The sequence below is a fragment of the Lampris incognitus genome, chromosome 6 (assembly GCF_029633865.1).
Source record: "Lampris incognitus isolate fLamInc1 chromosome 6, fLamInc1.hap2, whole genome shotgun sequence".
Classification (NCBI taxonomy): Eukaryota; Metazoa; Chordata; class Actinopteri; order Lampriformes; family Lampridae; genus Lampris; species Lampris incognitus.
Genome location: NC_079216.1, coordinates 15,970,990 through 15,984,306, shown reverse-complemented (window position 1 = coordinate 15,984,306; position 13,317 = coordinate 15,970,990). Strand labels below are relative to the sequence as shown.

Genomic DNA, 13,317 nt, shown 5'->3' with positions numbered 1-13,317 from the left:
ACGTTATGAGTTCTGTAACTGAATGCAAGAAGGCCGCATGCTGAGAATGGCTAAGTGACAGGAAGTGCTGTAAAATGGAGCAATGTGTTTCTAAAGATAACAGTCTCAAACGCCTATGTCTAAATTACAAACAATGTCTAAACTGCAGCCAAGGGACAGGTTTAACCTAAACAGCCATAGATCATGACCTTTACAGCAACCTCTGAATTTTTTTTTTTTTTTTTTTTTTGCCAGCAACCAATCTCACGTCCTGTGGTAGAACAAACTCCACTGGCATAAACCTATGTTTGGTTCTCCTCTCACTTATCATTGGAGAAGCAAATTCAAGACATGGTTTCGATTTTAGTCCAATTGCTAATACTTATTACAAACCATATAATTGTTTTGTTGTTGTTTTTTTAATTTCTCAATGACTCAGCAGATGCATCGATGATGGCAACAAAATGTCAAAAGCTAGGGAAAGACAAGTAAAGAAAAGAGAAGAAAAAAAGACTAGATGAATTTACTTGCCACAGTTTGCATAAATATGTTTGGACTGTCAGGGTGTGGTTTTGGCAAGGCTGGATTGGGAGGAGACATCCAAGGAGCCTGCAACTTAATCCATTGCTATAAATACTTACAGCCAATAGGCACTCCCTGCAGAGAGACTTAATGTATATGCCTTTTCTTTTGCACACAGGTTGCTTAGTCCACTGCCATCATGTCTGACACAGAGGAAGTGTAAGTACATATGCTATATCAATTTTTCATGACTTGCCTCATACAGCCATGATGTTGGTGAGCAGTTGGGACTTTATCTAAACCTGCTACTATCTCTTTTTCTGCTTTGCAGTGATCAGGTCGAGGGTAAGTAAAACCAATCATCCCATCCAAGATCCTGAAACAGTAAACTAGAAACACGGTCACTGGTGTCTGGGTACATTCATTAAAGTAAAGAGAATTTTAACTCCTGTGCTAAATTCCAGCGTCGTCTCTGGACATTATCATTGTCTTGAACCAGATTTCCATTTCCTCTCAAATGGTTTAAGTGCATTGCAGGTTTGGCTTGACTCCTTTGAGATTCAAGTTATGCAATTCTGCATAAAAAAAAGGATCCTCTCTCCATCAATTGGATATGAGAGACTTGCTGTTGAATGGTTGCAGGTACCAACATTGCCAATAGCACAGCGGCATCTTCGGGGCATGAGATCAGAGTCACACGTTTCGCCTTTGAGACTGTCAGCCGTGATGTAAACATAAGCAGCAGTCAGCAGTCACTGAGTTCTTGGCAAAGGCCTCCTGCAGCTTTGCATGAAGATCTGCTATTGGACCGTTCTCCTCAGCTGAGCACGCTCTGCTTGAATGGGACAGAACAGCGACTTTCTCGTAGAAGTCATATCGAGGATGTTTTGGTAAACTGAAGCTACTCCGAAGCGATCGTTTGAGCTGAACTGTGATCAGCTGAGGAGAAGCTATATTGTGTATGCTGAGCATGAATCCCTACTGTCCCCAAATTTGCGTTTGTATTCTGTCAAATCTGGGTACAGAAAGGATCTCTCGATAATACTGTTTTACTCCTTTCTTTCTCGGACGAAAACGAAGAATACGATGGTAAGACAGCCTGCGGACTCCAGATGATAAGTCTAATATCATCCGTACTAATGTTGTTAGCCAACTTTTCCGTAACTACGTTTGATGACTTGTGTTCACCTCTGAGAACAGTTCATGTACTTTATGGCATGCTGGTCATCACTAACATTTTTTTCCATTCAAGAACCCCGTCTCCATTTGAATTCAGGTCAGAAAGAGAATACCACAGGCTTGTCCGTGTATGTCTACCTCTCCGGTATCCTGAAGTACCACTGCATACGGCTAGTGGATGTAAAAATCCTGCCGCCTATGAAAATATATTAGGTTTTAAGCTTTCTTGCTTTAGCCCACCAGTCTCTAGTATGGCTAGCTCCTTTTTTCTGCACACGGGAATCAATCTCATTTTGCCCCACAGCGACCGACAACATCTCCTCTAATAACTGCTTGCCTTCTCACCAGCATGGCCCCGTCCTCCTCTGCCGGCAGACCTCCTCTCTGCCCCCCCCCCTGACTCACCCCACCACCTTCTTCTAATGGCTCTGTTAACCCTTTCATTGCCCTTCCTCTCCCTGGTGGCTCGCTGCATGTTTGTGTAGCCGTAGAAGAGGAAGTAGTAAAGGAAGTAGAGGTGGCCCCTGAGGCGGCCCCAGAGCCAGAGGCAGAACCAGAACCAGAACCAGAGCCAGAGCCAGAACCTGTGGTAGAACCTGAGCCAGAGCCAGAACCAGAGCCTGAGCCAAAACCAGAGGAGGTGCATGAAGGTATGTGGTACGGGGACTATTCTATCATCCTTTCCCCGGGAGCAGCGACAGCAGCAGCAGCAGCAGCAGCAGCAGCAGCAGAGCTCTACCTGCTATAGCCAGACTGACACTAATCTCAGTTTACCTCTTTCAAACCTACTAATGTTCTATCTCCCCTCCATCAAAACCAAAGAAGGCCATTCAAACATAACCCTCATCCTTCAGAAGGGCAATAGCGAGATCACTTGACAATACATCCACTTTTACTGGAAAAGACGCATATCGAATGCTTTTATTCAAAGCATCTTTTTGTGCAATGAGGGCTTATGTTTTTTAGTACCAATGGCCACCAGACTATAACCCCTAACCCTGATAGTATTAGACCACGCTCTTCTAGTTGGGAGTGTCCATTTACAGAAATGTTGGACCTTCTACTGCAGCTTACTGGTAGTTAAACCACTAACCATGCAAGCATTGGACCGTTAACCACCATTTCAGTAAATCAGTCATGTTTGTGACGTACCTTAGGTGACCTCTAACAATGTAGTCCTTATGAACTCCTATACTTTATATATGAATGGCTTATCTAGAATTTTAAGTCAAAATGTATTAGTTTGCATCCCAAAATGACTCAAAACCCAAGTCTGATTCATGCATTTGTTTATGAACAATATAAATACAGTCAAATTATACACAGTTAAAGATGAATGTTGCTCTTAGACTGTCAGTCATTGTGTAAAAGACATTTGTTCATTAATTTGACAGAAAAAAAAACATCCTATCTAAAGTCCTTGCTTTCCAGGATAGGGTTCCAATGTTGTGTACATTTGCATTGAGGCTGGGGCTTTACCAACATGGCACATAACCATGTAGCTGTTACCAGCTGATTAAAATGTGCCTTTTCAATTTGGCTTGGATATATGATGCAGGTTGACATTAGTGCATCAAAACAGAGTTAATATACTGTAGACTTTTAGCATGGCTGTTTCTCTAAATGCAAAATAAGTTCTACTATGCTCTGACCAAGCAGGAAAACAAACATTTTGGCAATGACTAAAGGGGGGGAAACAACCAAACATGGCTTTTAGGGTACTTTCTTTAAACCCCGGCCAGACATCACCATCCCATCTCGAAGGGGCTTATACCTTGATCATCTCCCTAAGACTTCAAGTATCAAGCTGCCACACACTGATCCAAAGACATGCAGTGTTAGACACCAGATACCCCTGCCGTTACCCTTAACCGAGGCACTGGCCTCAGAAATTGGGAGCATGTCCCGTATGTGCCGCTTCATGGCTTAGGACGGATCAAATGCAGAGGACACATTTCCCCACAGGAATTATCAAATCGTAATTTAAACTGAGAGGTTGTGAATTTTGGAGCAGTCAAACGTGCTTGAGGAGCATAGTGGACATAGATATGCAACTCCTACTATGACCGCTAACGCTTTCTATTTTGCTTTTGTCTTTGACACTTGCTGCATGCAGAGGCCATGGAAGAGGAAGGTATGTTGATTAAAAATAAAGCTGGTTAAAGTTGATTGTCATTCTGGTTTTGGGAGGACTGCAGTGTGCCATATAGCTGTACTGGGGGGGGGGGGGTCTGCTCTGCTGCTCACAAAATATGTCTGTCCAAATTTTACCTTTCTGTCAAATACAAGGCCATTGTCAAACTGGCTCAACTTTGCAAAACAGACACATTACGGAGGATTTTCAATGCACATCAAATTATATACGAGAAAAAAAGAAGGGCTAGATTGAAAAAGAAAAAATATAAAGAGGAAAAAAGGGTGAAAGAATATGAAATGCTCACACTTGCTTCACTGTGCAGTGACCCCACTGTTAAGTCTTGCTATACCAATTGTGGTCTGCATGGCATGGTGTCGCTAAACTCTTTCCAAAATGAGAAAAAAAGTTTTGGTTTTTTTTGCTTGTGACAATTTTTTTTGGGGTCAAGCCAAAAACAACAACAAACAAAAACCCAACAACAACAAAACACACCCCACACTTTCAGCCATGGTTAGACAGATAGGTTAACCACTCATGGCTGCAGAGGTAAAGTGATGTAGGTAAAGTGATATAGCAGTAAAGCGATTTCTCGGTGCTTGTTTTTGTTTTGTTTTTTTGTTATGCAGAATGGTGAAGCAATTTAGGAGTGCCCTCCTTGTCTTAACAACACTCATGATCATCAGACTGAATTTTGATTTACAGTAACCACACTCACAGCAAGATGTCACACTCATATTCACCAAACTTGGGATTTCCTTGTGTCAAAATTTGTTTAACATTGGTTTTTGTTCTTCACTTTTCCATTCTAACCTTAACTTCAAATTGACAGCAAAGCTACAATTTGTTTTTTTTCCTTCCCATCTTTCCAGCTAATCTGACATTTCATATAGAATCAAAAACCTAGATTTTAATTCATGTAATGCCTGAGACATTTTTGCCTGGATATTAAATGATTTTGTTCAAAATAGATTAGTTTCCATTTCTAACCAGATAACATGTACTTGTCCCCTCTTCATTTCTTAACGCACAGAGGAGAAGCCAAAGTTCAAGTAAGTTGCCGCCTCACGTAACCCGATTTGACATTTCTCCACACGTTTCAGTCTGAGCTGAATTACTACTCGATGACATCTTTTTTCCGCTTTGGTGTGCGGCCGCACGAGAGACGCACACACTAAAATCTGTCCTTTCCCGCAGGCCCAGTGCACCAAAGATTCCTGATGGCGAGAAAGTGGACTTTGATGTGAGTAGGCGCTGCAGGACGGCCTCATCGAACCCAGATGGTGTGATAACTTGTGGTAAAACACGACTTTTGCCTTTGCCTCGCTCTGCAGGACATCCAGAAGAAACGTCAGAACAAGGATCTGGTCGAGCTGCAGGCCCTGATCGATGCTCACTTTGAGTGCAGGAAGAAGGAGGAGGAGGAGCTCATTGCTCTCAAGGAGAGAATCGTGAGTTCAGTTAGAATGAACAAATACCTGATATCTGCATCTTTAAAGTCTTGATATCATTGTGACGCCTCTGTTTGACTGACATCAGCAAAAGAGACCATCAGCGATATATTAAACATATGATGATGCCAAAGGCTTATCTCCAAATTCTGAGGAAACGATTTACAGAAGAAAGGCGGGATATAGTCAAGGCTCAGCATTTTCGGTTTTTACCGATTTTCACGGAAAAATACCCAGATTTTTAAACTGATTTTCACCCGGATTTTATGTTTCAGCGGATCCAAAAGTTGTTCCTTTTCGTGTGACGTTATGTAACAGTGTCCTCTTGTGGCGAAATTCGGCATGCTGGATGGCTTTGAAAATAAAAACTGAAAACTCTGAGCCTTGGATATAGTATATCCACAATTAGAGATACTCATTGTGGTTTAGGGCGTCTGGGTAGCATAGCAGTCTATAGGTAACATGGGGATCGGTGATCCCCATGTTACCTCCGGCTTGGTCGGGCATCCCTACGGACACAATCAGCTGCGTCTGTGGGTGGGAAGCCGGGGGAAGGTATGTGTCTAGCGCCTCCTCTGGTCGGTCGGGGCGCCTGTTCGGGGGGGAGGGGGAACAGGGGGGAATAGCGTGATCCTCCCACGCGCTACGTCCCCCTGGTGAAACGCCTCACTGTCAGGTGAAAAGAAGAGGCTGGAGACTCCGCATGTATCGGAGGAGGGAGGCATGTGGTAGTCTGCAGCCCTCCCCGGATCGGCAGAGTGGGTGGAGCAGTGACCGGGACGGCTCGGAAGAGTGGGGTAATTGGCCGGATACAATTGGGGAGAAAGGGGGGGGGGTGGGATTAGATAGTTGCGACAAGAGGTGACACGTATTTGAGTCACTCTTCTGCAAAACAGTGCCGCTTTCTTCCACAAGGGCATGTGAAGTCAACATAAATCTGAAACCCCTCATAGCAGCTTTAACCAAGTGATTGGAAAAAAAAAAGCGAAATGCACTGATAGAAAAAGTCCAACGTCCTAGCTCGATCAACGCAGGAAACAACGCGGTGTTACACACAAAACCAACAGCTGTAGTGTTGGTTGAGTGTTTTTTCTTTGTTTGTCAGTTTTCATATCAGAGATAACTAACCAACTCATATCTGAGATGTATATATTTGTGGTTCCTTTTGCCGCCTGCAGGAGAAGCGTAGAGCCGAGAGGGCCGAGCAGCAGAGGGTCCGTGCTGAAAAGGAGAAGGAGCGCCAGGCCAGACGTGAGGTTTGTAATCTCTGCTACTTCCAGCTCCTCCTCCTCCTCAGACAAGCTGCCCACCGGCGCCGAATGACCGTGTGACTAGTTTTGTATGGCGACTGTCTGGCTTGTGGCTGAATGGGAGGTGGACCGACCGTGTGATGATCCAGTCTTTCTGATCGTGTTGCCTTGCTGTTTGTCTGACTTGTGCATCGTGCTCTCTCCATTCAGGAAGAGAGGCTGAGGAAGGAGGAGGCTGATGCCAAGAAGAAGGCAGAGGAGGAGGCCAAGAAGAAGTCAGCACTGTCCAGCATGGGCTCCAACTACAGCAGCCATCTGCAGAGGGTGACTAGACACCTCTCTCTGACTCACACACACACACACACACACACACACACAGAGTGGACAAGTCAGTCAGTCCTTCTCCGACTTCATATTGAGGATCTAGTCAGTGGTCACTGAACTTGGAGAAGTTTCAAGCCCACAGTACATTGGACATTGCCAAGACATTGCCAGCAAAGTACTTGTAACGGGTGCATTTACTCGTAGTAGCAATGGTAGTTAATTAGATGTATGGCTGGTTAACAGTGTCTATGAACTCCTCATGACAGGCTGACCAGAAGAGAGGCGGAAAGAAAGAAACTGAGAGAGAGAAGAAGAAGAAGATCCTGGCATCCAGGCGCAAGGCCCTTAACATCGACCATCTCAATGAGGACAAGCTGAAGTAGGAAACCAAGTCCTTTTTTTCTGTTATATGAGTACTGTGCTGTGCCATTTGGCCAGGCATTGCTGCCACTACTGTGCCATACCCTTACTCAGTATTGGTACTTTCGCTGTGCCCATTAAACCCATCATTTCTAGACAGACTAGCTCTGGGTATGGTAGAGCATCAGTACTGTAAATAATACTACAATGGTCATGCTAGTGGTATGTAGGCAGCTGAGTCTTACACTGATCCCCATCGAAGTACTTTGAACAACAGCATATGAGTCCTAAAGCTGTCTTCGTTGAGGATTAAAGAATACCATCGCAGGCTGAATGATCATTTCACTACAGTGGTTAAGTATAGACCAGGTGGTTGGCCAGTATTTCCAAACAGTCAGTTAGTATTTGCGGGCAGTTAGTCAAAATAAGGTTGAAAGCTTGGCAACTGACATTATTTTTTCCATGTGTTCATCTCCAGGGACAAGATCCACGAGCTGCACGAATGGATGAGCCAGCTCGAGTCTGAGAAGTTTGATCACATGGAGAGACTGAAGAGGCAGAAGTATGAGGTTAGTCTGCAGTAAAAAAAAGGTTCAACCTTTTGCCATATTTCTCAAATTACTCCCAATACAAACCTGCCTTGTGATCTACACATAGTAAGAAAAACAGCGGTAATGAGATGTCCCCTAGCTTTAATTTATATTCATTATTATGTTTTGATAAACAATCTCAGACATCTTCACATATATTAAATCAAATCAAAGGTTTTTATATTCTGATGTGTGCAACCTGTAAGACAATTGGTGTCTAAGTGTACATAACAGTTAACCTATGTTGAATTACTGCTTTGTTGCAACAAGTCAGTTGGACATATGACACTGCCCTAAATTCTCTACTTCACATTTTACTTCTCAATTTCACATTTCTTTATTTTCAAAAAAGCTGAGCTGAGGCTGAAATGAAGGACTTCCAGAACGTCCACATGCGGATTCTATCTATCTATCTATCTATCTATCTATCTATCTATCTATCTATCTATCTATCTATCTATCTATCTATCTATCTATCTATCTAGCTAGCTAGCTATCCATCCATCCATCCATCCATCCATCCATCCGTGTCCATGTCTTAAACTCAGTATAGTCGCTCAGTGTAAGTCAGACCAGTGGTCTCCATAATGCGGTCTGGAGATATGAACTCGGATGTTCTTTGCTCCCCTGCAGGTTACAACCCTGCGTAAGAGAGTGGAGGAGCTCAGTAAATTGTAAGTAACAGCTCTGAGCGGTGGTTGGAGCTCAGAGCATCTCCCCGCAGTGCATGGTATGCCTCTGTTAGCATGGGGGAAAAGGTCACGAGGGCAACACTGAAACAGGAGAACAAAGACGACGACAACGCACACTCAAAGAGAAACCAACTAACTGAAGGTTTAAGAGCCCAAAACCGACATTTGCATAGGTCTGTTTTGGGAGAAGGAAGAAAAGAATCCATAATCTAAAGAATTCAACAAGTTATCCACTCGTTTGAGAAGTACTGTAAATTGATTTGCCTGTCAATCATTTTGTATGGGTAACTTTCTAAGTTGTTCCTCTTATTGTGGAACAAAACTTTGTGTTTACAGTTACGTATCCACTTCTTCTTCTGTTTGATAACCCGGTAGCCAAGGAAAAGCACTTTATCTAGACAACCTCCTGTCTATCACAGTCTAGATGTTACATCTGTAGACAGGGTCAATGTTGGCGGCACGGTAGCGCAGTGGTTAGCGCTGTCGCCTCACAGCAAGAAGGTCCTGGGTTCGAACCCCGGGGTTGTCCAACCGTGGGGGTCATCCCAGGGCATCATCTGTGTGGAGTTTGCATGTTCTCCCCGTGTCTGTGGTGGGTTTTCTCCGGGTGCTCCGGTTTCTCCAACCATCAAAAAGACATGCATGTTAGGGTTAGTACTCCTGTCTGTGCCCCTGACCAAGGCATGGCAAGACAAACTGGAATTGGTCCCCGGGTGCTGCACGGCGGCTGCCCACTGCTCCTAGCTACACAGCTAGGATGGGTTAAATGCAGTGTAATTTCCCTACGGGGATCATTAAAGTATCGCAAAATCAAAAACAAAAAGAAAAATGTCCCACAGCCTTCAGTAGACAAGCTTCTCCAAAAGTCAGGTCTTTGTCAAGTCTCTGATGGTGCGGTGTGCTACGCAGGTAAGTGACTCTTTCTATGGGCTCATGTCCCCCCCCCCCCCTCTCTCTCTCTCTCTCTCTCTCTCTCTTTTGCACGTTGGGAGATCAAGACTGGCACACGGTGCATAACATGAACACTCCTGTTATATGTTATATGCTGCCATGGGACAGTTTAATCTGTGAGAGAATAGATTTTAGTTCTAGTGATTCTCACCACACTTCTTTTCACCTGTGAGAAAAATGAGGACTAAACAATGCAATTCCTTATCGGCAGTTGTAATTTACTTGCCAAGTTTTGTGTACCACTTATATTTCTGCTCAGGACTCCTTGACTGAGCAATTAAAAAAGCATGACTTACACTGAGAATAGGGACAAAAAATGCTAAGCATTCATGGGGAAGGTTTTTGCAATGTGTGTGGTCTTGGTCTCTCCCATCACACCCAACGCTTGCAGCTCACAGCAAAACGGAGCCACGTAAAGAGGGAAGGGGTTGGTTCTTTTTGGAGGTAAACGCCTTGTTCTCTGTTCAATGTCCCAGTGTTATTTCCAGGTCCTCACTTACAGAAATCGCATTGACGAGTTACAGAGACAGTTAAGTACTGTACTAGACCACCTTATGTGACTCATTCACTGATGGATGGGTTTCATTAATCTCATTACTGTGAAGATGTGAGAGAAGTTAACCTCAGCCATTCCAGCGGATGGACATGGTGACTCATTACTCAGCGTGACATGACTGACATAACTTTTCAGGGCAGTTCACGCCAGAGTATGGCAGAAAAAAAAGACATGCCTGTCTATTTATCTATCTGTCTGAATCTAAGCCCCTGAAAGGAGCAAGCCCATCTCCTGCAGCGTTAAAGTGTAATTTGAGGAAAGTTCAGACCTCAGAGTTTGAAATCTGTCCTGATCTGGCCTGTAATTCAGACAGCAGGACACGGGACTCTCTTATCAGATCACGTCCGACTGGTGACACCACCCAGGGTTAAAATGCCATAAACCACCAGCAGTCCTGTAGAGGGTTTAGCCTCGTTGTCAGACCTGACAGGGCTGAGACTGACTGGATACCCACAACAACAACGCACCCCCATATGAGCTAGATTAGTTTCAATGGCTCATACATGCTGTGTGTCATTTTGAAAATGCCATGTCACTTACGGATAAAGAGAATAGACAAGAGCGGCTGAGCCACTGGCTGATTTGATGGATGGTCACTAAGGCCTCAGATCACCATCAGGCCACCATGATAAAATAATTATATATATATATATATTTATTTATTTTTTTAATATTGTGATGGACTGGCAGCCTGTCCAGGGTGTCTCCCCGCCTGCCGACCAATGGCTGCTGGGATAGGCTCCAGCATCCTCGTGACCCTGAGAGCAGGATACGCGGTTCGGATAGTGGATTGTTATATATTCTTTTCAGACCTCCCTGACTGCTGCCTCAAATCTTTGCTCACCCTACTGCCTCTCTAATGTCCCCCATTGCCGTGTGTGTGTGTGTGTGTGTGTGTGTGTGTGTGTGTGTGTGTGTGTGTGTGTGTGTGTGTGTGTGTGTGTGTGTGTGTGTGTGTGTGTGTGTGTGTGTGTCCTGAGACAGACCCTTTCCTAAACTACTACAGCAGATATTCCATGAGTCTTTGCCATTAAAGATGAAGCAAAACTTTTAACCAGTTGAAATTTGTGGTAAATTTGCAGACAAAAGTAACAATTAATCACAGACACATTCCTAATTACTAATAATCTAAGTACATTGTTAAATCCTCATTAGTGGCATTGTGGCTATCCAGGAATCTTGGTCTGTAAGGGCTTCACCGATTCCAAGCAGTGATCTGGTTTCATCCTAACAACCGGCGGTGTCTGGTAGCATTATTTGTGGTCGTGGATCTCCACAGATGCCTGCACAATGTGCAAAGTATTCATGGAATAACTTGGCTGTTTGCTCTTTCCATCATTATTACTCAAATCTCTGAGTAGGTAAGTTCTGCACGTTGGTCTGCATGTTGAGGTTATTGATCCCTCTGGAGTGGTTGTTGAGTGATCTCACCAAAATCTGGATGTTTGGACAAACCGAAACATTGACTGAATTTCCCTTTGTCTTATCTTGACCATCCCACCAAGAAAATTCCCCAATATGTGCAAGTTTACTTGAACGTCAAGCCGCCATTATGACCTTAAAATGTCCCCCACTGCCACACTGGAGTAAAACCAGTCTGGCTCGTTTCCCATCTGACCAAAGCTACCGAATGTTACACGCCTGTCAGAGATTTGACCAGTTGGGCAAAGTAGCAGTGAAGGGGATGATGATGATGACGAAGGTCAGAGAAGAGGGCTTTTGACCCTAATTTAAGATCGCCATTTTAAATACCATAGCAGCTATTCAAATATCTCTTGTGTAGAGTGAGTAAGAAATACCCGCAGTTGTTGTTTTTTCCTGTCATGGTACTGGTGGTCGTACTGGTCGTACTGGCTGTAGTCTTCTGGTCAGCTCCCCCCCGGAAGTCAACACATGGGACCCGTAATAGTCTAGCGAGACTCTTGCCAACTTGTAGAAGGCGTGATTTTTTTCGTACCCGTTTTCCGGGAACTCTGCCTCCGATTGGCTAGTACTCGTTGCCTCCGTTGATTAGGTTGGTTGGAGTTAGGGATGGGTTAGCCAATCAGAGATAAAGTAGGAGCGAGTACTAGCCAATCAGAGGCAGAGTTCCCGGAAAACGTGTACGCAAAAAAAAAAAATCGCGCGTGTAGAAGCGTTCGAAGGCCGCAGCGGATGAATCGTGCCCACAACGAGATCTCACTCGTTTTGTTGTCGCTTGTGTGTTTGTTTTCTGACGCATTACAGCAGCAAGAAGGGAGCCGCCGCCCGCCGCAGAAAGTAGACCGCTCCGCCCGCGCGCCCGGAAGCCAAGCTGCGCCCCTCCTCACGAGAGCACGCGCTCTTTGGCCGCGGCTGAAGCCGAGACGCAGACGCAGATGAAACCGAGTCTTACGTTTGGATTAAACAGCGTCGCATCACATCCGACCAGGAGCCGATCACCCACTCACTCAGTAGCTGCTGCTGTAGGAACACCCCTTCCTTGCTCGCTCTTCGCTGTTTGGTTCTCAGCATTTTTGTAAATAAAGTGTGCCTCTACAAGCCGTGTCTGTAGATCTGTTGTTATTCAAACCTCAATAAAGTTGATGCTATTTTTAGCCATGTAATTTTAAAGTCGTTTGTTCAACACCGTTTGCACTTAAGGTTAAAAAGCTGCAGTTTATTCTAAAAGTAGTTATTATTTGTGTCTGTATTCAGTTCGATTCGATTCAAAACTTGATTGCAGACTCCGGGTCCATAACAAACAAAGACAAGGTAAAAAAACAAAAACAAGAAAGAATAAAGCCATAAAAGATAAGAACCAAAGGTAAAAGATAAACCCTAGATAATACACAAAGTAAACACAATAAAATAACACAAATCCGTGTCTTATAGAAGGCAGCCACACCAGTAGCCCCACAGTAGCGGGTGGCATTGAATGTGACAAGTTTAATTTTAGCACAGGAGTTGACAAAAAGATCCTTGTAGCCTATGTTGATACAGGCCAATTAGCTAATAAATAGACTTTAAAGACTCTTAAACGAAAAGTGTCCTGTAATTTCAAAGAACAATTTATTCAAATCAAGATGCCTCTGATATAACATATATAACCTTCATGAATATATTAAGGGCACATTTCTTGACAAACTAAGAAAAAAATATGCAAAAGAATTAATGGGGGGGGGGAGAAAAACCACACCTGAAGTTAATCAGTCAAAGACTTGAGGATTGTCCTTTAACTTTTTGACAACCTGTGGGACAACGCGTTGTCAATAGGCCTGCATAAATATTTCGACTTCAAATGGGCGTATACTGCTTCATGTAACTCACCGCTTCCCATTTGGCAAAAAACGCCTGAAAATCTTATAATG

At 44.0% G+C, this 13,317-nt stretch overlaps 1 protein-coding gene across 1 annotated transcript; it reads left to right on the top strand.

Annotated features, from left to right (window-relative positions):
- Nucleotides 1-685: 685 nt before the first annotated feature.
- Nucleotides 686-12,508, top strand: LOC130113742 (troponin T, fast skeletal muscle isoforms-like). Its single transcript, XM_056281358.1, has 12 exons — nt 686-720; nt 833-846; nt 2,166-2,330; nt 4,848-4,866; nt 5,012-5,057; nt 5,149-5,265; nt 6,444-6,521; nt 6,726-6,839; nt 7,106-7,218; nt 7,678-7,768; nt 8,423-8,463; nt 12,215-12,508. The coding sequence occupies exons 1-12, from the start codon at nt 701-703 to the stop codon at nt 12,249-12,251; spliced, it is 855 nt and encodes a 284-aa protein (XP_056137333.1). The 5' UTR covers nt 686-700; the 3' UTR covers nt 12,252-12,508.
- Nucleotides 12,509-13,317: the final 809 nt, after the last annotated feature.

What these genes read in the sequence shown, in the direction of transcription:
- LOC130113742 (XM_056281358.1), top strand. Translation starts at nt 701, where the DNA reads ATGTCTGACACAGAGGAAGT. An exon ending in AGCGCCAGGCCAGACGTGAG is followed by an intron (nt 6,522 to 6,725) that starts GTTTGTAATCTC and finishes CTCTCCATTCAG; the next exon opens with GAAGAGAGGCTGAGGAAGGA. An exon ending in TGAAGAGGCAGAAGTATGAG is followed by an intron (nt 7,769 to 8,422) that starts GTTAGTCTGCAG and finishes GCTCCCCTGCAG; the next exon opens with GTTACAACCCTGCGTAAGAG.